The 23,626-nt window shown below is 40.7% G+C and overlaps 1 protein-coding gene across 1 annotated transcript in view; it reads left to right on the top strand.

Moving 5' to 3' along the window:
• The window catches only part of CNTNAP5 (contactin associated protein family member 5), a 1,031,770-nt gene that overhangs the window by 560,938 nt on the left and 447,206 nt on the right, over positions 1-23,626 (top strand). Inside the window, exon 8 of the mRNA XM_070769229.1 lies at positions 1,092-1,356. Within this exon, the coding sequence (XP_070625330.1) occupies positions 1,092-1,356 (265 nt within the window). The remainder of the gene's footprint in view (positions 1-1,091; positions 1,357-23,626) is intronic.

Consider the following 23,626-nt stretch of genomic DNA (forward strand, 5'->3'; position numbering starts at 1 on the left):
GTTGTTGGTTATAAAAATTCCAAATGGCTTTCATGTTGTAATAGCTATTCATAATCTAGAAGGTGCTCCAGGCTTTCTCCTTATTCATCTAGTAAAAGTGACTCAGCACATGGCTCAGCTGAGTGTATATATATCTATACACACACACACACACACACACACACACACACACACGTCTTTATTTTCCTGTAACTTCCTCAAATAAACTGACCTGTTTTCTCACACTTATGTGAAGAATAATCTTCTTCCTTCTTCTACTATATATATACACACTTAATACTCCCCACTTCTGGTCCTCTCATGCACCCCTCAAATCTTCATATTACTAAAAATACTCTTAATATGTTAAAAATATGGCCAATGTCATTTTACTGCTTCTGACTTTGTATGATAACTTTGGCAAGCATAAAAGGCTTTTAAACTCTACTTCTACTCATTTTTCTTGCCTCACCTCCTTCATAGCCCTGGCCCTCTCTGTCCCACTTCAAGTTCAGAAATGACTCACTTTTCAGGAATGCCATTTTGTTAATTTCTCCAAGCTTTTGCGAACTCCATGCCATTTACTGAGAAGGCTGGCTGGACGTTCGCTCCTGTCCTTCCCCACTTCCTTCCAGGAAAGCATCACCTTCATTATGAAACCTTTGCTCTTTTAGCTATTTCTTTTCCCAGGCTTCCCTGGGAGCTGGTGTCAGTGGCTTTCCACATTGTAACAAAATTTTCTCAAGTGTACCACTTTGAAAAGTATCCCAGGTCTTGGCATTAGTTGACTTGCAGTACATCATTACTCAGTGAATGAATGTTATTATTTTTATCTCTGGATCCCTAGAAACTTCTGATGTTTCCTATCCCTCCATCGCCCTAGGTCTTTGATGACTCTTTTTGCAGATAGCACTGTGATCCAGAAAATAGGAGTGGAAAACTATCTTGTGGGTGTTTCTGAACAAAGCTAACATATTTTTCCCTTTAAGATCTTACTGCTGAATGTGGAATAATCCTGAAATTAAGGTCAGCTCTGGGTGATTGTTTATATCAGCTGTCAGATTGCAGAATAAAAAATGGCTTTTATATATTTGATTTTTATTGTTTTCCAGGGCAATGTCACTTTTTCCTGCTCTGAACCACAGATTGTTCCCATCACATTTGTCAACTCCAGCAGCAGTTATTTGCTGCTGCCTGGGACTCCCCAAATCGATGGGCTCTCAGTGAGTTTCCAGTTTCGAACCTGGAACAAGGATGGCCTCCTTTTGTCCACAAGGCTCTCTGAGGGCTCAGGGACCCTGCTGCTGAGTCTGGAGGATGGAACCCTGAGACTCGTGATTCAGAAAATGACAGAACGTGCAGCTGAAATCCTCACAGGTACTGTCTGCTGACAACTTCTAGATCACTTTCTTATTCAGCCAAGTCGACACATGTTTGAGATTCTGACCAAAACATACAGGCTCTAGCTCCCAGGGATGTGGGATAATTAGTCTTCACAAACTTCAGGTTTGAAGATCCAATAGTTTTTTTATTCCTAAAAAAAAAAAAAAAAATTATATTGTAGTATAGTTGATTCACAATGTTGTGTTAGTTTCAGGTTACACCAAAATGATTCAGGTTATACATTATACAATATACATATACTTTTTCAGATCCTTTCCCTATCTAGATTATTACAGAGTACGGAGTATAGTTACCTGGGCTATACTCTAGGTTCTTGATCATTATATATAGTAGTGTGCATCTGTTAATCCCAAACTCCTAATTTATCCCTCTCTCCTCCGTACATTTTCCCTTTGGTAACCATGTTTGTTTTCCAAGTCTATAAGTCTGTTTTTGTTTTGTAGATTTTTACATTTGTGTCATATTTCAGATTCCACATATAAGTGATATCATATGATATTTTCTTTGTTTGACTTACTTCACTTCATATGATCACTTAATCTTTATCTATGAAGATTGGAAAGCACTTCCTTTTACAGCAGTATAAATTAGGCCCTAATGTATGGCAATATGGAACAGAGGTATGAACCATACCCTGGCTCTTCTATCTGCCTTTCCTTTAACATGGAGCTATGAAATTTTCTCCCTCCTTCTCTACTTGTTATATTACTGTCCTTCCAGAAACAGCATGTTCACTTAGTGACAAGTACTTACAGAGGTCAGACTTACATGCAGGCATTGGATTGGAGGCTAAGGCAGGCGGCTAGGTCAATGAATCCTCTGAGAAGCCCTCCTGGCTCTACAGTTTGAATCAAACCCCCTCTTCTGGGCCAATATCCATCCCAGATTACATGATATTGCATCTTTCTTTAATTTAAATATCTTTCTTTCGCCACTGGACTGTGAGCTCTGTCATCCAAACAAATTAGAGAAATATGAGTTAGGGAGCAAAAGACATAATTTAATAGTTAAGATCAGGTCAGACTATGGGAAATCTTCAGAGTCAATGGATGAACAAAAAACCCACTGAACCTCTGTAAATGACAGAAGTTTGGGTCTGCAAGTCAATCAGGAGGGTCCACAGGTGCCTCTTCCCTTTATCAGTCTGTGGCCCTAGATTAAGTTCCTAACTTTGTCTCCCATGTAAGAGTGTATTAGGTACCTATAGCTGCATAACAAATTATGCCAACATGTAGGGATTGAAAACAGCATGTGCTATGTCTCAGTTTCTAAGAGTCAGGAATCCAGAGGCCCCCTGACTAGGTAGTTCTAGCTACAATCAGCTTGTTAGTAGAGGCAACGGCCATCTCAAATTTCAACCAGGGTTAATTCTGCTTGCAGGCTAACACACATGGCTGTTGAAAGGCCTCAGAAGATTCAAACTTATCCCCATGGCCTCTCCAGAAGGCTGCCTCATTGATAGGGCAGTACTCTTAATCTAGAGTGAGTGACTTTGGAGAGAGTGAGAAAGAATCCTCAGGACAATGCCATGGTGTTCGTGTATCTCATAGCAAGAGTAGCATCCCATCATTTTCAACATATTCTGCTCATTAGAAAAGAAAATAAATCTAACTCTTGCTCAAGTCAAGGGGATTATACAAATGTTTACACAGCAGGAGTCATGGGTTATTGGGACCATCTTAGCATCTACCTGTAATAGGAGATGGAAAAAAAAAATCTTTATATTACAAGACAGTGATGGTGATTGAAAATGAAAGTGTTAGCTATTCAGTTGTGTCCAACTTTTTACAGCTCATGGACTGTAGCCTGCCAGGCTCCTCTGTCCATGGAATTCCCCAGGCAAGAATACTGGAGTGGGTAGCCATTCCATTCTCCAGGGAATCTTCCTGACTCAGGCATCAAACCTGGGTCTCCTGCATTGCTGGTGGACTCTTTACCATCTGAAGCACCATGAGATTAAATGGATCAAACCTTTGACACAGTGCTGAGAAGCTATTTAGCAAGTTTCTCTTTCTTCCACACCAACTCAGGATCTCTGGTGAAAATAAGCCTCACTCCTCAGAGTCATAAAAACTGAGTGAATTTGCACACTCCTGGGACTTTTATAAAATTTCCAAGATTTCCAGTCATGGAAGGTGAGTTAATCTCTTAGAAACATACCAGTTTTCATGTATAGAGTTAGAAAATTTAAAACTCAATCCTTATGTGAAGAAGAAAAATGGTGAGCTGGCACTGGGCTTTTTCTCTTTAATTGGTGAGATGGTTGAGTGCAGAGACTTGTATGCCTCAGGTCAAAATACAGTTTTAATAAAGTACAGGCCCCAGTGGCACTTTACTCTAAAGCATTCAGGTGTTACCTGTATTATTAAGCATGTGTCAGTCCATTAAAATGTGTTTATGACTGAGAGACAGGCTGGTAAAAGCTGCCCCATTACCCAGCTACACAGGGAGAAAAAGAAAATCATCGGGTATTTTTTACCTGCCTCTCAAAAGGATCAGACAAGGAAAAGAAAGTTTTAAAAACATTCTGATGTCTGTCTCAGAAAACTTGTTTGCTTCTTTCCCCAAGAATTTCCTGAATTTTGGAAATTATGAATTTCTTTCATTTTTCTTTGAAATGGATCAAGGCTTTTTGTCTCCTGGTGTTTTTCTATCCCAGGTAAAAGACAGATAAACAAGTAAACAAAAAAAGGAAAAGAACAAAACCGGTTTTTTCCTCCCTTACATTTCTGAGGAAACTTGTTTTCCAAGTACTTGAGATCATATTGGCTTTGTAAGAAGTGAAAAGCTCATGTGAGAAATTAGAAAATAATAACTGTTGTTCTGAAAGTTTTTGAGGGCCCTTGGGACTACCCTTGACACATGGTACTCCATGGAAATTAGAAACTAGCACCACATTTTATTAGTTGAACAAGGAATCCAGATATTTAAAGATCTACTTGAGATTAGTTCAGGTATTTCTAATGTCCTGAATCTAAAAGAAAGGATGACCCCACAGAAAGGGCAGATCATGGATGCCTGGCACATTCACTACTATTACCAGAGCTTCATATAGTGTGCAAGCTTTGGGGGGCAGATTATTTCGTGCATTTTTGCATTGAAGATCAGGAAGAGAAGTCCAAACTAAGTCATTCTCAAAATAGAAGGGTTCTGAATTTATTTGTTAGGAATTAAGTTTCAGGAAGATGAAGGACAGTAGTACAATCCCTCCATTGTATTCTACTTTGATTTCTATTTTTGTCATCTTCTTTCTTGAAAGCTTTGTGCGTGTGGATATGAGGAAGAGTCAAGGGCACCCTTTCACTGTAAGTGATGTGACACTTACATCAACAAACACTGTGATGTTGACACTAGAATCAACAAACACTGTGGATCTCTTGCAGGTCAGGCATTATGCTAGGACCTTATCATATAATACTACAGAAAAAAACAAAAAACTCATGAAACATATGAAGTGATTCTTATTTTACCAACATGCATAAGAGAAAATTGAGAGTCAGAAATTAAGCTCCCTTGACCAAGAAGGTGTTCAAGCTCAGGCTTTTCCTTTGCACTCCTAGGTCCACAGTTTTCACACTGTGTCTTGCTGACTCTTACATTGATTTTTGATATTCTCAGTTGCTTGAAAGTGAAAGACGCTCAGTTGTGTCCGACTCTTTGTGACCCCTTGGACTTATAGTCCACAGAATTCTCCAGGCCAAAATACTGGAGTGGGTAGCTTTTCCCTTCTCCAGGGAAAGAAGGAAGATCCTTCCCAACCCAGGGATTGGACCCAGGTCACCCACATTGCAGGAGATTCTTTACCAACTGAACTATCAGGGAAGCCCAATACCAGTTGCTTAAAGAATTCAAATATAAAGAAACTCTGCTTTAGCTGAAAGATGAAATGACAATAGGCTGTTAAAGAAAGTAGGCTGCATAGGATCTAAAGTTGGCTTTTCCCAAAACATTTTACTTGGTGGCCCCATCAATAGACAGATTTGGGAATTAGATGGGTTGAGAACAGATGATGAATCCACTGTCTTTGTAGACTTTAGCTGACATTGCCTGTATACAATTATAATGTAAGTTATGCATACCTAACACACATGTATGCTATTGTTCATTGAATATATGGGACATGATTTTCTCAGACCTTTTTAAATGCTCAGTGATGATTCCTTAGTAAAATTATCACATAATTTTATGTACATCACATAAGTACAAAGGGAACTGGGCTTTCCAGGAGGTGCACTGGTAAAGAATCCGGCTATCAGTGCAAGAGACACGGGTTGATCCCTGGGTCAGGAAGATCCCCTGAGTAGGAAATGGCAACCCACTCTAGGATTCTTACCCAGAAAATTCCATAGACAGAGGAGTCTGGCAGGCCACAGTCCATGGGATCGCTAAGAGTTGGACATGACCGAGAACACACGCATGCACGAAGGGCACTAAGTAAGAGCCTGGATGCTTCCAGAGACTTTGCCATGCACAGGACAGTTTACCCATATTCCTGTCACCTCTGCATTGCAAACCCCAGCTGGAAATCTGAAGGCTGAATGGGAATGGACAGGAAGCTTTCCAGGAGTCCTGCTGCCAGATGAGGAGCATCATCTCCCCCTTTAAGAATCAGAGCAGTCAATTGTGCAAATCTTAAATAAATACACACCTGGATCTCCTCCTTTATGCATTTAAAACCCTAGTTCCTCATCACTTCTCCCCAGGAACCGCATGTCTTGGGGACCACTTTCTCAGGTCACACCTGCTCCTGAAATGATTGACAACAGATTCTATTTTTGAATGGAGGATGGCTGCCATTTTAAAAGACTGTTAAAAATATGCTTAGGATGTAGATGTTATTGTCCAGACTAATCCGGATGACTAAGAACAGGAACTTGTGTAAAAGTAAAGGAGAGCACTTGGCTTGGTCAAGCAGAGTGTTTTGAATTGCAAGTGAAACATTAAGTCTTCTGAAGAAAAGCTGGCACCATTATAATTATTCTGCAAGTGGCCTGCCATTTCAATGTTATTTTTCTTGTGCTGATGGGAGAAGAATGGGGAATAAGAATAGGAAGAAAGAGATCTGGGGGCTTCAGTCCTGAAAATTGGAAGTATGTTTTTTTTTCTGCTCTAAAGTGAAGTCGCTCAGTCATGTCTGATTCTTTGCGACCCCGTGGACCGTAGCCCGCCAGGCTCCTCTGTCCATGGGATTCTCCAGATAAGAATACTGGAGTGGGTTGCCATTTCCTTCTCCAGGGGATCTTCCCAACCCAGGGATCGAACCCAGGTCTCCTGCATTGCAGGCAGACGCTTTATCCTCTGAGCCACCACCCCTCAAAACGTCAATTTCCCACCAAAAAGCTAGTCTGGGCAAAGTCCTTGAACTCAGGCCTTAGCATCCAGGACAACAACCTCACTGTGTTCTGCATAGATGCAGAATCTGAGTTTTATTCTGTTATACTACACTGTACTTTGTAGCTGAAAGAGAGAACTGGTCTAGAATTAAGTTCCTTCTAAACTTTCATGAGTTCCTAAAGTAAAACAGGAGGTCAACAATGTCTTCAAGGAAATCATCAACTCCAGAGTCTTCTTTTGACAATGGAATAAGTGCCCTTAATTACATGTATTCAGCAGGGCCAATCTCCCTGCCAAAGATCACTTTTCTCAACTCCTCATTTTGTGGTGCATTTTGGGGAGGAAGAATGGTAAACTGGGCTTCTTTCATACAGTGATTTTTGTGAATGAAATGCTTGAATATCCAAGAAAAGTCCTGCATGTTTTTCTTTGTGATCCATATAGAATTAGGTGCCAAGGATCTAAATCTGAGAAGTTGTATTTTGTTTTGTCTTATTAACCATCTTTAATTCACACTAGGATACTCTATATGTGTCAAAGTTATCAGGATATGTAGGACTTTCAAACAATGTTAGTAGAGAAAGAGTTGTATGTACCAGACCTACTGATTGTGAAGAGAAAACAAGACAGTCATAATAAGGGTCTTTTAATGTGAGATAGACTTGACTCAGAGGTTAAAGCATCTGCCTCTGATGCGGGAGACCTGGGTTCGATCCTTGGGTTGGGAAGATCCCCTGGAGAAGGAAATGGCAACCCACTCCAGTATTCTTGCCTGGAGAATCCCAGGGACGGAGGAGCCTGGCAGGTTACAGTCCACGGGGTCACAAAGAGTTGGACACAACTGAACAACTTCACCTCACCTCACCTCAGAATTTGTCACAGATGAAAATTTTTATGTTTGCTTCACTGCAGAAAATAGAACACACCCCAGTAAGGCCAAATGGCAGAGAGACTGTCTAATGGCTTTTCATTAGAGAATATTCTATCCAGAGCACATAGCCACACAGTCTACTGCTCTGATGTACTAGAGGCATCAAACCCAGGGTGGAATTTTCAGTAGTAAGAAATGAGTCTCCGCGCAATTGAACAGAACCCAGAAGATGGGAGAGGGAATTTTCAGACAGATCTAACCTGGCAGTAGGGACCTGCAAAACGATTATAAGCAGGAAAGACAGAAGGAGAAAACCAATCACGGGGAACAGGACAGAATCCCTAGGCCAAAAAACACATGATGAGCAAAGATCCGGAAATCAAACAGATGCTACAAAAATGCTTTCAGTGGAGGCAGATGGCTTGCTGGAGAGACAATTTCAGGTCATTCCACTGAATCCTTACATACAAGTAATAGTGTTCAGCATCCTCAACCACCTTACATTTTCCAGTAGACACCAGGCATTCCAGAATTACTAATTATGAAACAATTCCTTCTAATCAGTCATTAATTTTCTATATTTAGAAGAATGTTGGGGCTGACTTGTTCTTTCTATAGCTGAACATGGGATGAAATTTTAATGGCATAGCCTTTGATCCACAACCATCATGGATATTATTGGATGATTATTTAACATTGCCTTTATTTAAATAAATCCTCCTACAGCTGTGGTCCACATCATTTCACTTATTCTTTTAAAATTTATATCAATTGATATTTTTTAAATAAACCTTCCTAAAGCCAACCAACTGCCCCATTATCTAGTCTTCTGGTTATTTTCTTTTGTAGCTTTGGCCTAAATATGTATTAGTTTGCTAGGATTGTCATAACAAAATACCATGGATTAGAAGACATATCGGCTTCCTCAGTTGCTCAGTAGTAAACAATCTGCCTACAAGGCAGGAGATGCAGGAGATGCCGGTTTGATCCCCAGGTTGGGAGATCCCCTGAAGGAGGAAATGATAACACACTCCAGTATTCTTGCCAGGAAAATCCCATGGATAGAGAAGCCCGATGGGCCCCAGTCCGTAGAATCACGAAGTCAGACTCACTCTGTAGGAGACCTATCAGAAATTTCCTTTCTTCCAGTTGTTGAGGCTAGAAGTTTAAGGCGTGGTCAGGGCTGGTTTCTTCTTGGTTTGCAGAGGCTGCTTTCTCCCTGTGTCCTCACATAATCTTCTCTCTCTGTGCCCATCTGTGTCCTAATGCCTTTCTCTTGTGAGGGCACAAGTCATATTGGCTATGGGCCTACTCATAAGACTTTATTTTACCTTTATTACTTCTTTCAGAATCTTATCTCTAAATACAGACACATTCTCAGGTATGGGCAGAGGGCTAAGACTTCAACATATGGATTTGGGGGGGGTGCACAATTCAGCCCAATAGAAGGTGTATTATCAGACATAGAGACCAGATTGTTATTGCTAAGAGGGATGAGGGGTGGGGGAGGGATGGATTGGGAATTTGGGATTAGCAGATGCAAACTATTGTACAGTAAATTCTCAATGTGAACCTTCAAATTGTCAACTTTCAAAGATGAGAACAGTATGCCAATTATCATACTGTATTACTGTACTTTTCAAGGTACTGTACTGTAAGATTAAAATTAATTTCTTTATTTTTCTGTTTGTTTTATATGCTATTTGTATTTTAAAGTATTATAAACCTATTACGGTACAGTACTATATAGCCAAATGTGTTATGTGGGTACCTATGGTTACTTTGACTTATAAACAAATTGGACTTATGAATGTGCTCTCAGAACAGAACTCATTCATACGTATGGGACTTACCTGTATGTAGAATGGATCAACAACAGTGTCTTACTATGTAGGATAGTATTCTCTATTCAGTATCCTGTGATAAACCATAATGGAAAAAGAATATGAAAAGAATGTGTATAGGTGTATAACTGAATCACTTTGCTGTATAGCAGAAACTACACAATATTTTAAATAAACTATACTTCAATAAGATAATTTATAAAAAAATATATTAATCATGTGTACAGGCATGCGTGTGTGCAGTTGTATCCAACTCTTTGCAACCCTATGGACTGTGGCCCGCCAGGTGCCTCTGTCTATAGAATTCTTTAGGAAAGAACACTGGAGTGGGTTGCCATTTCCTACTCCAAAGGATCTTCCTCACTCAGTGATCAAACCTGCATCCCCTGTGTCTCTTGCACTGGCAGGAGGATTCTTTACCACTGAGCCACCTGGGAACCCTGTATTAATCATATATCTCTACAATTGGTTTCTCAATGTTCTTGTCACCATGGAATGTAAGGATTCATGGGAACAACATCACTGCCTGCCTTGCTCACCACTATTTGCCCAAGGCCTAGTCTAACACCTTATTTATAATAGGCCTTCTGTAACTATTTGTCTTATGTATAAGCAAGCATCTGAATAAATGAACTACTAGAAATGACCTCCAAAACATTTCTGAAGGATCTCATTTTAACATTGGAAAAAGAGTTCACAATGGTTTTTAACCAACATCCATGCTGCAACAGTTCTATGAGGCACCATGTGTCAAGCCCAGGAATGAGCTGTACTCAGGGGAGATACTAATTAGATAGAGGCCAGTGGGGCTCCCAGAGGTGGGAGATGGCAGGGAGAGCTGTGTCATGAAGGTTGAAAGTGCTCACCCTATTGATGCTTATGACCAGATGGTTGTAATCTGCAGCCCTGGAGTTTGCAGAGCATTCCCCAATATTGTCCTTTTTCATAGAATATGTTTATATCACCACCATCTGTACATCAAGTAAACATGATGACTTTGTGAACCTCATCCTCTGCTTCAATTAAGCTGTCATTAATGCCTGTGTTTTAGCTAAGATAATGTTGAGAAAATCCCATTGGTAAGGACAAACAAATATTAGTAGATAGCCACAGGGCCATGGCTGTCTCAACAAGCTGTCTGACGGAGCCCATAGTTCAAGTTTCAGAAAACAAGCATATGATGAGGCATTCCACTTTATGTGAAATGAGACATGCCATTGCCTTAGCCTCAAGATATCAAGCAGAGGTTGGGAATATTTACTAAAGGAGTGATCTGGTGGGCCTCCATAGCTTTTTAAAGTCTCAGTAATAATGGCAGAAATATTTTATTTCTTAGCTTACTCTACATTCTTCTTCAGCTTGCTCCAACGGGAAACAGGGAACTAGATTTGTCTAATAGGGAAATATCTCATAGTCAAAACTGTTGTCATTTTCTTTAGTCTTTCATGTTTTATACTTTAATAATTCTCTCATATAATTCACTTTGCCTCCACCTGTTACTGAATGCATGTTCCTGTGTCTGATGCACAATGAGGCCAAACAATACCAGAATGTTGGAGTTTGGAGCAGAGAAAGTTTTACTGTAGGCCCAAACAAGGAGAACAGGTGGCTTGTGTCCCACAAAACTTCAAACTCCTGGAAAGGTTTCAGCAAACCATTGTTTTAAGGCCAAGTGAAGGAGGGGCATGGTTGGTTGTTACAAACTTCTTGGTGTCGGAATCCATTGCTTTTACAGCTAGCCACATAGGCCAGGTCATGATGTTCCTGTAAACCTCCACCAGCACAGTTGTTATTCTCTGTGCTACAACTTTTTATCTCTGTGAATGGAAAGGTATCATGCCTTAAAGGTCAAAACCTTGAGACTGGACCATCCTGTATATTTCAGGCTATAGGCAATATTCTTAACTCAAAATAAAAGCAATAGAATTCAATGGTTAAAGTAAAAGAAGCAGATCTAGTATGGAGTCAGATTTGTTCTTCCCTATTACACAGTTTAATTCAGGAAGCTTTTGTAGCATCTGTGCTCTGCTGGTACTGTACTCAATTCTGAGGATGGAGGGCTGCTGCTGCTGCTAAGTCACTCCAGTCGTGTCTGACTCTGTGCAACCCCATAGACGACAGCCCACCAGGCTCCCCAGTCCCTGGGATTCTCCAGGCAAGAATACTGGAGTGGGTTGCCATGTCCTTCTCCAATGCATGAAAGTGAAAAGTGAGAGTGAAGTCACTCAGTCATGTCTGACTCTTCGCGACCTCATAGATTGCATCCTACCAGGCTCCTCTGTCCATGGGATTTTCCAGGCAAGAGTACTGGAGTGGGTTGCCATTTCCTTCTCCAGAGGATGGAGGGATTGGCTTCCAAAAGCTCATAGGTGCTGTTGAAAGGGACAGTATAGAGCACTGATTATGCAATTGGACAGATGCTTAGGACACAGTAGGAGAATAAGAGAAGAGGGACCAGGAAGGCTGAGAAAGTGAAGGCTTCCTAGAGGCAAGGAAAACATAGCTCGATTTTGAAGAATGAATAGAATTTCATTAAACAAATAAGGAAGGGAAGGATGTGCCAATAAGAGGAGAGAAATAGGAGGAGATCTGGATGTCTAAGACTCCACAGGTGGCTCAGTCACAGATACAAAGAAGCACAGGCAAAATATGAACCATAATTTTGGTCAGGGATCCAAAGTTTGGCTGTCTCCTAAAGGTGACAGGGAGGAGCTCCTCCTCCTGACAGGGAGGAGCTGTATCTGGCTGTGGAGCTGACCTTCATTTTTATTGTGTAGACTTTGGAACCAAGCATTCAAGTCTCTTCTAGAGACACTGTATCTTCACCATCAACTATGAACATATCACAGTTTTTATCTGATTCCAGTGTATGTCAAACCCAGCTGTTCTCCTTCCAGATGCTGACCAAAGGTTCTGAGGATCCAGGTTATCTTAACACATGAGCCAGCCTTTCACAACTAGGAAAGGTTTAACCTATGATTTATCATCCATGTGCCAGGAGGGCCCAGCTGCTGACACTTGGCAGTGGAGATTCAGCTAGTCTGACACTCAATCAATCAAGTAACGTTTGGAGAGGGCAGGATGTTGCTCTTTTGATACCTGTTGATACCGAGGGGAATACCAAATCACCATGCAGACTCTGACCCTCAGGAACTTTGAACACCATCAAGGAGATAACACTTACAGAGATGGATTGTTAATTAATAGTACAAGGCAGTAAATAATATGAACTAAATGAATAGATCAGACAGTGGATATTTTTAGAATCCAAAAGAAGAAATCTCTATGTACAGATCTTGCCTAGGAAAACTTTCTTTTTTCATTTCCTGCTGTATTAACTTACTGTTTCAATCATTCAGTTCTTTTTAGGCATCCTGTACTATGCTGCTGCTACTGCTGCTGCTGCTAAGTCACTTCAGTTGTGTCCAAGTCTGTGCTAGGTGACTGCAATAGGAAGTTAAAAAAAAATAAAATAAAAAGCTTCCTGCTCCTAGAGTTAAGGAGAGGAAGTACTAGGACAAAAACTGGGCATTGGAGGATAGTAAGGTGAATTTGAATAGTCAGAGAGCTGGGAGAATAGCATATGGGTGAGGTGGAGGGTGGAGGAAAAGTACGTTAGTTTAGTGCATTCACTAGGAGCATAATGAGTACACTAGCCCAGCTAGAGTAATAAATTTGTGTAGGCCTTCTGAGAAATAAGATGGCAAAGACCGATGGGGACCAGATTACAGAGGCATCAAGCATCAAGACAAGTATTTGACTTTCATTTACTGGGCTTTATTGACACACTGGAGGGATTTTTGCTGTAAGTTTTAATAATAACCTTGCTCTTCCAATACTTCAATCTAGCAAGTTGTCTTGTACCAGAAAGAGATCAGGGGCTGGGAGAAAGAGGGAACCCATCAGAAAGATTACCAGCTCCCTGATAGGGGATGAAATCAAAGTTGGAGAGGAAATTTGAAGAAATATGTGAATTTAATTCACTATATGAAGGAAAGGGTTAATAGAATTTGATAATTGATGGATAAATGGTATTCAAGAAAAAGAGGACAGAGGACCTAAACTGTGGCATAATGGTGCTAATAATTAGAATATGCTCTTTTATGATGTGATTGACATTTTAAGACTGCCTTATTCAATTATTTAGATATTCCCCACTTTGTTCTCTCAAACACTGAAATTACCTTTGAATTGTTAAGTAAAGGTTGGTATGAAAGGATGTAGAAAAACAGCTGAATTGAGTTTTCTGGGGAAGATAAACCCTAGAAACTTCTCAGTCAAACCAGGCAGTTGTGTCTTTGTTTAACAGATGAAGAAGGAGTTGAGAGAGATTAAGAAATCTGTCTAGATTGTTAGAAATTATAAGTGGCAGGGCCTTGAGCAAGGGTCACAGGTGAATAAATGAAATGGGGAGATCTGTAATAGGTTATTTCCAGGATTGGAAATAGAGTCTTCAGGACTGTGCTCTGGCCTGGACTGTAGCTCTGTGTATCCCAGTGTGGCTGTATGGCTGATGGTTAGAGATGCTGGGACAGACACCTGACTTCAAAGGTTCTGTCTTCAATCTGTAAAGAGAGACCCTGAAATCAGATGAAGGCTGAAATGCAAAGACCTGTTAGGAACTGGACTGAGAATGAGAGAAGAAAAGGGAATGAAACAGATAGAAATCAAGTGCTTGCTTTCTGAGACTCTGCAACCTCAAGTTATTCCTTGAAACCAGTGATTCTCAACCAAGGGAAATTTTCCAGTCCCATCCATCCTGACCTCCCATTCCCACATTTTCAGGCAGGGGACTTCTGGCAGTGTCTGGTGATGATTTTGTTTTTGTTTTTGTTTGTTTTTTAAAGCACAAACTTAATTTATAGTCTTTCAGCATGGCCAAATAATGTGCTAAGTATATTCCCTGGTGGCTCAGACAGTAAAGAATCTGCCTGCAATACAGGAGACCTGGGTTCGATCCCTGGGTCAGGAAGATCCCCTGGAGAGGGGAATGGCTACCTACCCACTCCAATATTCTTGCCTGGAGAGTTCCATGGACAGAGGATCCTGCAGGTGGGCTATAGTCTATGGGGTTGAAAAGAGTTAGACACAACTGAGCTACTAACACACAAGAATATTCATATACATTTATCATTTTATTTTTGTAAAACTCTGAGTTTGGTGGTGTTATTCTTTTTTCCCTTTATTCATTTTTAATTGCAGTATAGGTAATTTACAATGTGGTGTTAGTTTTAGGTATACAGCAAAGTTACATATAGTATACATATACACACACACACACATATATATATATTCTTTTTCAGATTGTTCTCCATTACAGGTTATTGCAGGATATTGAATATAGTTCCCTGTGTCTGCTATATAGCAGGTGCTTGTTGGTTCTCTTTTTATATATCATAGTGTATATGTGTTAATCCTTATCTCCTAGAGGAAATCATAGGCAGAACATTTTTTGACACAAATTGCAGTAATGTTTTTTGGATCCATCTCCTAGAGTGATGAAAATGAATGCAAAAATAAGCAAATGGGACCTAATTAAACTTAAAAGCTTTTGTACAGCAGAGGAAACCATAAACAAAATGAAAAGACAACCTACAGAATGGGAGAAAATATTTGTGACAGAGAAGGGGTTAATTTCTAAAATATACAAACAGCTTATATAACTCCATGTCTGATGATGCTGATGATGTTTTTGGTGCTGGGGATGGGGGCATCCCGGGAGTCAGGGATGCTGCTAAACATCCTATAGAAAAGCATAGTCCAGGACACCACACCCCCAACAAATAATTATCCAGTCCCAAATTTGAGAAATTCTACTCCCTCCCAAGGCAAAAGCTTACTGCTAAACGAAAAGATTCAGGCTGTTGCAATACTTCTTAGCCACCTGAGTCTCAGTCTTAATAAGTGTGAACTATAAATTGTTGTGAAGGTCTCATTATAAAAAGGTATTAAAAAACACACAAGAATGCTTTGGTAATGATATTTATCTAGAAAAATAAAATCAAAGTAGAAAAGGTCCAAGGTCAGATCTAAGTGGACATTTTGAGAAACGAAAGTTGAGTTGTGCTTTAATTCAATAGAAACTTGAAGTTTCATGAAAGGACAGAACTAAAGTGTGAACTCAGTCTTGTCAAAGGGAAGGTTGCCTTGTGAGAACAGAAGTGGTGCAGTTACTTAGGAAACATTGAAACAGTTCCTCAAAAGGTTACATATGGAGATACCATATATGACTCAGCAATCCCGCTCCTAGGTGCACACCTAAGAGAATTAAAGACTTAAGTCCTCAGAGAAATCTGTGCAGGAATGTTCATAGCGGCATTATTCATAATATCAGCAAAGTGCAAGTGACTCAAATGTCCATCACCTGGCAAAAGGATAAACAAAATGTGGTCTGTCCACACAATGCAACAACATTCAGCCATATAGGTAGATAGATAGACTGATACAGATAGACGGATACAAGCTGCTACCTAGAATGAACCCTGAAAACATTATGTGACGCAAAAGAAGCCAGTACAAAAGGGAACATAACATATTATTTCATTTATAGGAAATCTCCGCAGGCAAGTCCGTAGAGACAGAAAGCAGATTATTGGTTGGCACAGCTGGAGGTGGGGGATTCAGGCAATTGGAGACTGATAGCTAAGGTTACAGCATTTCTTTGAGGGCTCCAAACATTTTAAAATTAATTGTAATGGCAGCCTAACTCTGTGACTATACTAAAAACACTGAACTGTACTTTTTACACAGATAGATTGTATAGTCTGTGAGTTTTATCTCAATAAAGCTGTTTCAAAAATATAACTAAATAAAAGCAAAGTTAAATTCCACAGCAGAAAATAGAGGTAGAGGTAATTGGCCATCAGAATGATTCCTGGAGCAAAGCAGGGTTTGCTTTGGAGTGTGGAGAGCAGAAAGCACTCAACCTGGGTGCCTGACAGCTCAGCCTGGGTGCCCGACCCCTGCGTTTGAATTCTGGGTCTACCCCCACAGTAGCCATATGAGCCTGGACAGCCTCTCCAATTTTGTTTAACCTTGTGTAACATGAGGGCCCTAAAACTTGGCCTCTGGGAACATTGTGCAAATTAGGAATTACATATTCAAAGTGCCTGGCTCATTGTACATATTCAGTACTGGTAGTGTGTATTGTTAGCTATTTTTACAATTGGGCCGTGTCTCACATTTCATCTGCAAGTTTGGTTGCAAGGATGGAAAGTGTCTATTTTTATATTTTTTTATGAAGAAAACCTTCTAAACCTCTTTAATGCTCTCTGTGAAAGACCTTTTATACCATTGCCTTAGGCTGGATTCTGGAACTAGAAAGCAGTTACTTTAAGTAATGAGAGGTGGGGGGATGTAGAGGGAGAAGTGGAAAAGAATGAAAACATTTCCTATCCTTTATCTCAGCCTGAACAGTTTGATAGTATTAAAAAATAATTACAGATGTTGCACAAGTTTTTTAGAAACTTCACAAATTCTAGGACTTTACATAAGAGAAAAGAATCTGTGATTCTCGCATTTAAGCTAGTTCCAGTGTTTTCTCTTTGTTGTCATTTTTTTTTTTTAATTTTATTTTATTTTAAAACTTTACATAATTGTATTAGTTTTGCCAAATATCAAAATGAATCCGCTACAGGTATACATGTATTCCCCATCCTGAACCCTCCTCCCTCCTCCCTCCCCATACCATCCCTCTGGGTCGTCCCAGTGTACCAGCCCCAATCATCCAGTATCGTGCATCGAACCTGGACTGTCAACTCGTTTCTTACATGATATTTTACATGTTTAAATGTCATTCTCCCAAATCTTCCAACCCTCTCCCTCTCCCACAGAGTCCATAAGACTGTTCTATACATCAGTGTCTCTTTTGCTGTCTCGTACACCGGGTTATTGTTACCATCTTTCTAAATTCCATATATATGCGTTAGTATACTGTATTGGTGTTTTTCCTTCTGGCTTACTTCACTCTGTATAATAGGCTCCAGTTTCATCTACCTCATTAGAACGGATTCAAATGTATTCTTTTTAATGGCTGAGTAATACTCCATTGTGTATATGTACCACAGCTTTCTTATCCATTCATCTGCCGATGGACATCTAGGTTGCTTCCATGTCCTGGCTATTACAAACAGTGCTGTGATGAACACTGGGGTACATGTGTCTCTTTCCCTTCTGGTTTCCTCAGTGTGTATGCCCAGCAGTGGGATTGCTGGATCATAAGGCAGTTCTATTTCCAGTTTTTTAAGGAATCTCCACACTGTTCTCCATAGTGGCTGTACTAGTTTGCATTCCCACCAACAGTGTAAGAGGGTTCTCTTTTCTCCACACCCTCTCCAGCACTTATTATTTGTAGACTTTTGGATCGTAGCCATTCTGACTGGTGTGAAATGGTACCTCATAGTGGTTTTGATTTGCATTTCTCTGATAAAGAGTGATGTTCAGCATCTTTTCATGTGTGTGTTAGCCATCTGTATGTTTTCTTTGGAGAAATGTCTATTTAGTTCTTTGGCCCATTTTTTGATTGGGTCATTTATTTTTCTGGAGTTGAGCTGTAGGAGTTGCCTGTATATTTTTGAGATTAGTTGCTTGTCCGTTGCTTCATTTGCTATTATTTTCTCCCATTCTGAAGGCTGTCTTTTCACCTTGCTAATAGTTTCCTTTGATGTGCAGAAGCTTTTTGTTGTCATTTTTAACAAAACGGGAACAATATCCTATATACTATATTTCACTTAATAAGATATCACTACTACTCTTGGAATTATGATTTTAATGACTACATTATATTTCATATAATTATTATTAATGGTAGTGAAACTTTCGTTTACAATAGTGACTGCTGCTGCTGCTGCTAAGTCACTTCAGTCGTGTCTGACTCTGTGCGACCCCAGAGACGGCAGCCCACCAGGCTCCCCCGTCCCTGGGATTCTCCAGGCAAGAACACTGGAGTGGGCTACCATTTCCTTCTCCAACGCATGAAAGTGAAAAGTGAAAGTGAAGTTGCTCAGTCGTGCCCGACTCCTAGCGATCCCATGGACTGCAGCCTACCAGGCTCCTCCGTCAATGGGATTTTCCAGGCAAGAGTACTGGAGTGGGGTGCCATTGGGTGAAATACTTTGGATTTAATTTGACAAGAGATGTGCAAAACCATACAAGAAAAATGTTAAAACACTCATGAAAGGCACTGAATAATACTTGGACAAATGTAAAAATAAATCCCATTCTTGAATGGATAACAGCATTATAAAGATACCATTTCTCCCTTAGTTATAAATTTAATATAATCTCTGTAGTAACATAACAGTTTATTTTATGGCATTAGATGCATTATACTAAAATTCATATAGAAAAGCAAACATTCAGGGTTGTATTCTGTATTATCAAATACAATACATCTGATTCACCTAAATTATTGCTATTGGAAATATTAGCAGTTGTGAATTTTTGCTATCATAAATGATATTATAAACGATGTCATGAACTCTTTTCACCATAAACCTTGATTGCAGTTTTGTTATTATTTTAGGTTTGATTCTTCTAAATAAAATTCGTGGAAATGAGGCATTATATTTTTAGGGTTTTTGATACTTGTTGGTATACTGCCTTCTAGAAAGAATGTATCAACCTTTGAAATTGCCTGATTCCTCTATATTCACTAAAATAAAGTGTGTATATATATATATATATATATAAATTTTATATATATATAAAATTTTCTATTCTTTGCCAGTCTGGGAGATGACAAATATTATTTAATATCACTTTAAAGTTCAGAAGTTTTATGTTTGTTATCATCCAACAATCATTGCAGAACCCAAGCCCCACCTTTTAAGTCTCAGCTTTTAAATCACCCCAAAGTGGCCCTAAAAACCCTTTTCTTCTATGCCCAGAGAAATTTCCCCAAGGAGGTTCCTTTCCTCAAGGGTAATGCTTTCCTGTCCCCTTCATTGAAAATTTCTATTTTTTTCAGACCTGTTTATCTCAGAGAGGTTTTTGGAGGAAAGCAACCTGATAGAATTGATTTTCCCTAATTTGTGAATAATTAATAACACTTAAACCTGTGCCTTTAATAGACTGTTCTTAAAAAATAAACCTGAAGAGTCTCCAGGGGTGTTATTTTGGATCCATGAACAGAAGGATGGGGACAGAGAGCCCAGGGAAAGCAGATATTTGGAGAGAGGTCTGCCACTTTACTCACCTTGGAATCTGTGCCCAGGTCAGCTCTTCAGAGCTGGTCTTGTTTTTCTTAGCTTCTTTCTTTCTTCTTTTGAAACCACTCATGGATTACTTCTCAACCCAGGCTGCACAATTGAATCTCTGGAGATCTTTGAAACTTCCAAGGCCTGTGGCCACCCCATAAGTCTGCCTTAATTAACCTGGTGTGGGGCCCAGAGACCTGTCTTTTCAAAAGCTCCCCAGGTGATCCCTTTGTGTGGTCAGCAGCAAGAACTACTGTTCACATAATTTTCTTCTAAGAGCTAAGATTTCACACAGGCTCCCCCTGCAGGGACTAGGGACCTTGTAGGAAAAGATCAGAAAAGATCAAATCAAAAGGAAAAGCAGACCAGAAAGAAAAGAAAAAACAACTCACCAACCAAGTGATCCCTTATTGTAACCTGAAGCTTTTAAAGACAGATAGTGACCTGGGAAAGGGTGGGGACCCCAAAACAGAACATGCAAGCTACAGCCCCAGCCCTAGCTCCAGTCCTGCCTCCACACTGAGCACATCACTTCCTCAGCCCTGTGTCTTCTGTACAGCGCCCTGATGATGGGTCTGTAATTCGATGGCACACTCCCCCTGACCTCTGTCTGTATCTTCTTTCCTACTTTGTCCCTAATGTTTAGCTGGGCACTTAGAGGATATTTTTTGGTGGCTCAGATGGTAAAGAATCTGCCTGCAGTGAGGGAGACCTGGGTTGGATCCCTGGGTAGGGAAGAAGATCCCTTGGAGAAGGGAATGGCTGCCACTACCAGTATTCTTGCCTGGAGTATTTCATGGACAGAGGAGCCTGGCGGGCTACACTCTGTGGGTCTCAAAGAGTCAGATGTGACAGAGTGACTAACTTTTTTTTCACTTTAGGAGCTATTTTCACCCTATCTATTGAGCTAGTTACTGACTCCCTTTTAGCCTAGCCTATGGCTTACCTGAAATGAAATCTCATCTGTTATGCAGAGGTATTTAAATTGGTATGCAAATAGCAGTAAAAGGAGTAAAGACCCACCCCTGGCTATGCTGCCCAATGCCCTTGACAGAAGTCAAATGTTCAGCACCAGGAAATACCTGACAGACCCTCTACCTCATTAGCAGAATCCCTGTTGCTGGACCCCACTGGCCTTTTGGGGGGAAGTAGGGCCTCCAGGCTGAGCAGCTTCTGTGTTCTCCTCTCCACCCCAGGCAAATGTTCAGGGCTGCAGTGAACACTGGCTGGGAGGGAGCTGGCCCTTACATCTGGGTTATTCAGAACAGATGGAGCACAGCTGCCCCTGTGTATCACAGCTGGGCTTCGAGCCTGGTGCTGCGCTTTCCTGGGGGCAGCTTCTATGGCCATCGGATGGCTCAGAGGCAAGGGCTCTTTAGTAGCCATTCTGAGAAGCCCTGCAGACCTCTAGTCTGATTTTCAGTGCTTTCTCCCTAGCTGGTTTCTCAGGGACTGTCCCAGTAGGCACTATAAAGACTGAGCTCCAGAAATAGCTCCTATCTGTCCCTTCCTCTCCATCTTCACAGCTGCTACTTTGCCTGAGACCCCCATCATTCTGTCCCCTGGGGCCTGTGCACATGTCAGGCCTCTCCCCACCCCATGCCCCGTTCTGCTTCCGTCCTTGCTGCTCCTTGTTCCTGCCATCGGTCACCAGAGTCTTTGAATGTGTGCCTCCAGCCAGGTCATCCCCATGCTGATGTTCTTGTTTAGTCGCTAAGTTGTATCTGACTCTTTTGTAACCCCATGGACTGTAGCCTTCTGTCCGGCTTCTCTGTCCGTGGGATTTCCTAGGCAAGAACACTGGAGTGGGTTGCCATTTCCTTCTCCAGGGGAATATTCTCGGCTCAGGGACTGAACCCTCATCTCCGGCATTGGCAGATGGATTCTTTATCACTGAGCCACCAGATTCTAGATCAGTGATTTCATTCCTGGCTGCATATTAGAATCATTCAAGGGACTTTTAAAAAATGCAGATGCCCAAGGTCCCTTGCCCAGAGATTCTGATAGAATCTTGGCTAAAGTGCCCTCCGGAATTCTTTGTCCCAGGCTAATGGTGAAACATTTCCTTAACCTGGTACATGAGGCCCCTGGGTGACCAGACCCTCTTTCCATATAGCTTCCTGTTGTCCTGTACTACGTTTCATTCCAGACCTTAGGCGCTCTGGTCCCTGGAACTCTTGAGAAATGAGAAACTCTTGCTCAGTTTTCACAAATTCCTAAAATTGTCACCACTTTTTCTGTAAAGTATTTTTGAGACCCTTATATTGAGTTAGGTCTTTCTTCTGTATCCCTGTACTACTGATTCACCCAGAATTGCAAGCAGGGCTGTTGTCTGCTTGCTTCTCTAAGCCACTAGCCTGCAATTCTCCAAGGACAGTATTGTAAACCTCTTTGCCTAAGTCTCTTCCATCTAATTACGGATTATCCCAGATGAAGTGACTATCCACTCTCCCAAACACAGGGGCAGGGGAGAGGCATGCGTTTTATGGTTGCTGTTCTGTTCTTTTGTTTTAGCAAACATTATTGTCTACTTTGTGACATGGGCTGTCCTACAGGTCCTACTATATTAATGGATATAATTCTCCCAAGACCCTAGAAGTACACTCATTCTCTCTATTTTTCAGGGGAGGAAAACTGAGTCAATAAGGAAAGGCAGGTAACTTGGCGCGTAGCAGGGCACAACACGTGTCTGTTGAGTGAAGAAATGGGTGGCTCTCTGCTCTGGTTACAAACAAATCTTTGTGACCAGACTAGGTATTAGGACTATGTTTCTTTCAGTGAACACTTTGCACAGACTGAACCTTGATAGATGATAAACATTTTGTAGGAGGGCTTCCCTGATGGATCAGAAGGTAAAGAATCTGCCTGCCAATGCAGGAGATGTGGGTACAATCCCTGGGTCAGGAAGATCCCCTCCAGAAATGGCAACCCACTCCAGTATTCTTGTCTGAAGAATTCCATGGACAGAGGAGCCTGGTGGCCACAGCCTATGGGCTTACAGAGTCGGACACAACCGAGCAAGTAACACTAACAATTTTGTAGGAAATAGCTGAAACCCTCATGACTTAATTCCCAAGGCACTTTCCTCAACAAAGGACGTTGGCAGTGTGGTATAGTGTGAACCAAAGGCATCCAGGGCAAAAGAACAAGAGAGAAATATACTATAAATAAACACCCACTATGCCTACAAGCTACATACCCTGGGAGCTTTCCTGCCTGATCTCAGTGGATCCCTTACCAATGACATAGAGTAAGAATTATATTTACAGGAGATAAAACCAGAGCTTGGAAAGGTAGGTGACTCAGCCAGTGTCACATAATTAGTTAAGGAAAAAGACTGGAATTAAACTAGTCTGTTATGTCCCTTTCAACAACAGGAGGCTCCTCTGCCTGGTGTATCATTGGAATCTCTAGCTTTCCTAATTTACTTTTGCCTCTAAAAGCAGTTTTATTTTACTAAAACATATATATGCCATGTTTAGAAAAATGTGAGAAAACTAAAATTGCCTATAATTCCACTACTCAGAGATTAAAAAACACTGGGAACATTTTGAATTTTTTTTAAATCTTTTGACTCTGAATTTATATATCAATAAGTCAATAAATGTTTTCTATAGCTTTGTAGTATATGAAGAAGTGTTGCCCATTTTTTCAAACCAAACATATTAGAAGTGGTTAAGCAACATTCTTTATTTTAGGCATAGATGAGTTTATTTTAAGCTTAGTACATTGTGACTATTTGCTCGAAGCTCCTCCCAAATTGTCATTTCTTCTCAGTGTCCCTTGGCGCTTGAGATGGAAGGCCTTTTCTGTACTGTTGCCCTTTCCCTAATGGCAACTTCACAGCACAGCAGCTGTTACAATGAGTGGCACCCTCACAGTCTTTGGCATTCCATCTCCCCAACTTGTTGTCTGAGTCAGGGGTTACTCTTTCCCCAACTTACCAGCAGAACCAGCTGAGATCTAGGCAACTGAAGGCCTGTGTGGAAAACAACTTA

The sequence above is a fragment of the Bos indicus genome, chromosome 2 (genome assembly GCF_029378745.1).
Source record: "Bos indicus isolate NIAB-ARS_2022 breed Sahiwal x Tharparkar chromosome 2, NIAB-ARS_B.indTharparkar_mat_pri_1.0, whole genome shotgun sequence".
NCBI classification, from domain to species: Eukaryota; Metazoa; Chordata; class Mammalia; order Artiodactyla; family Bovidae; genus Bos; species Bos indicus.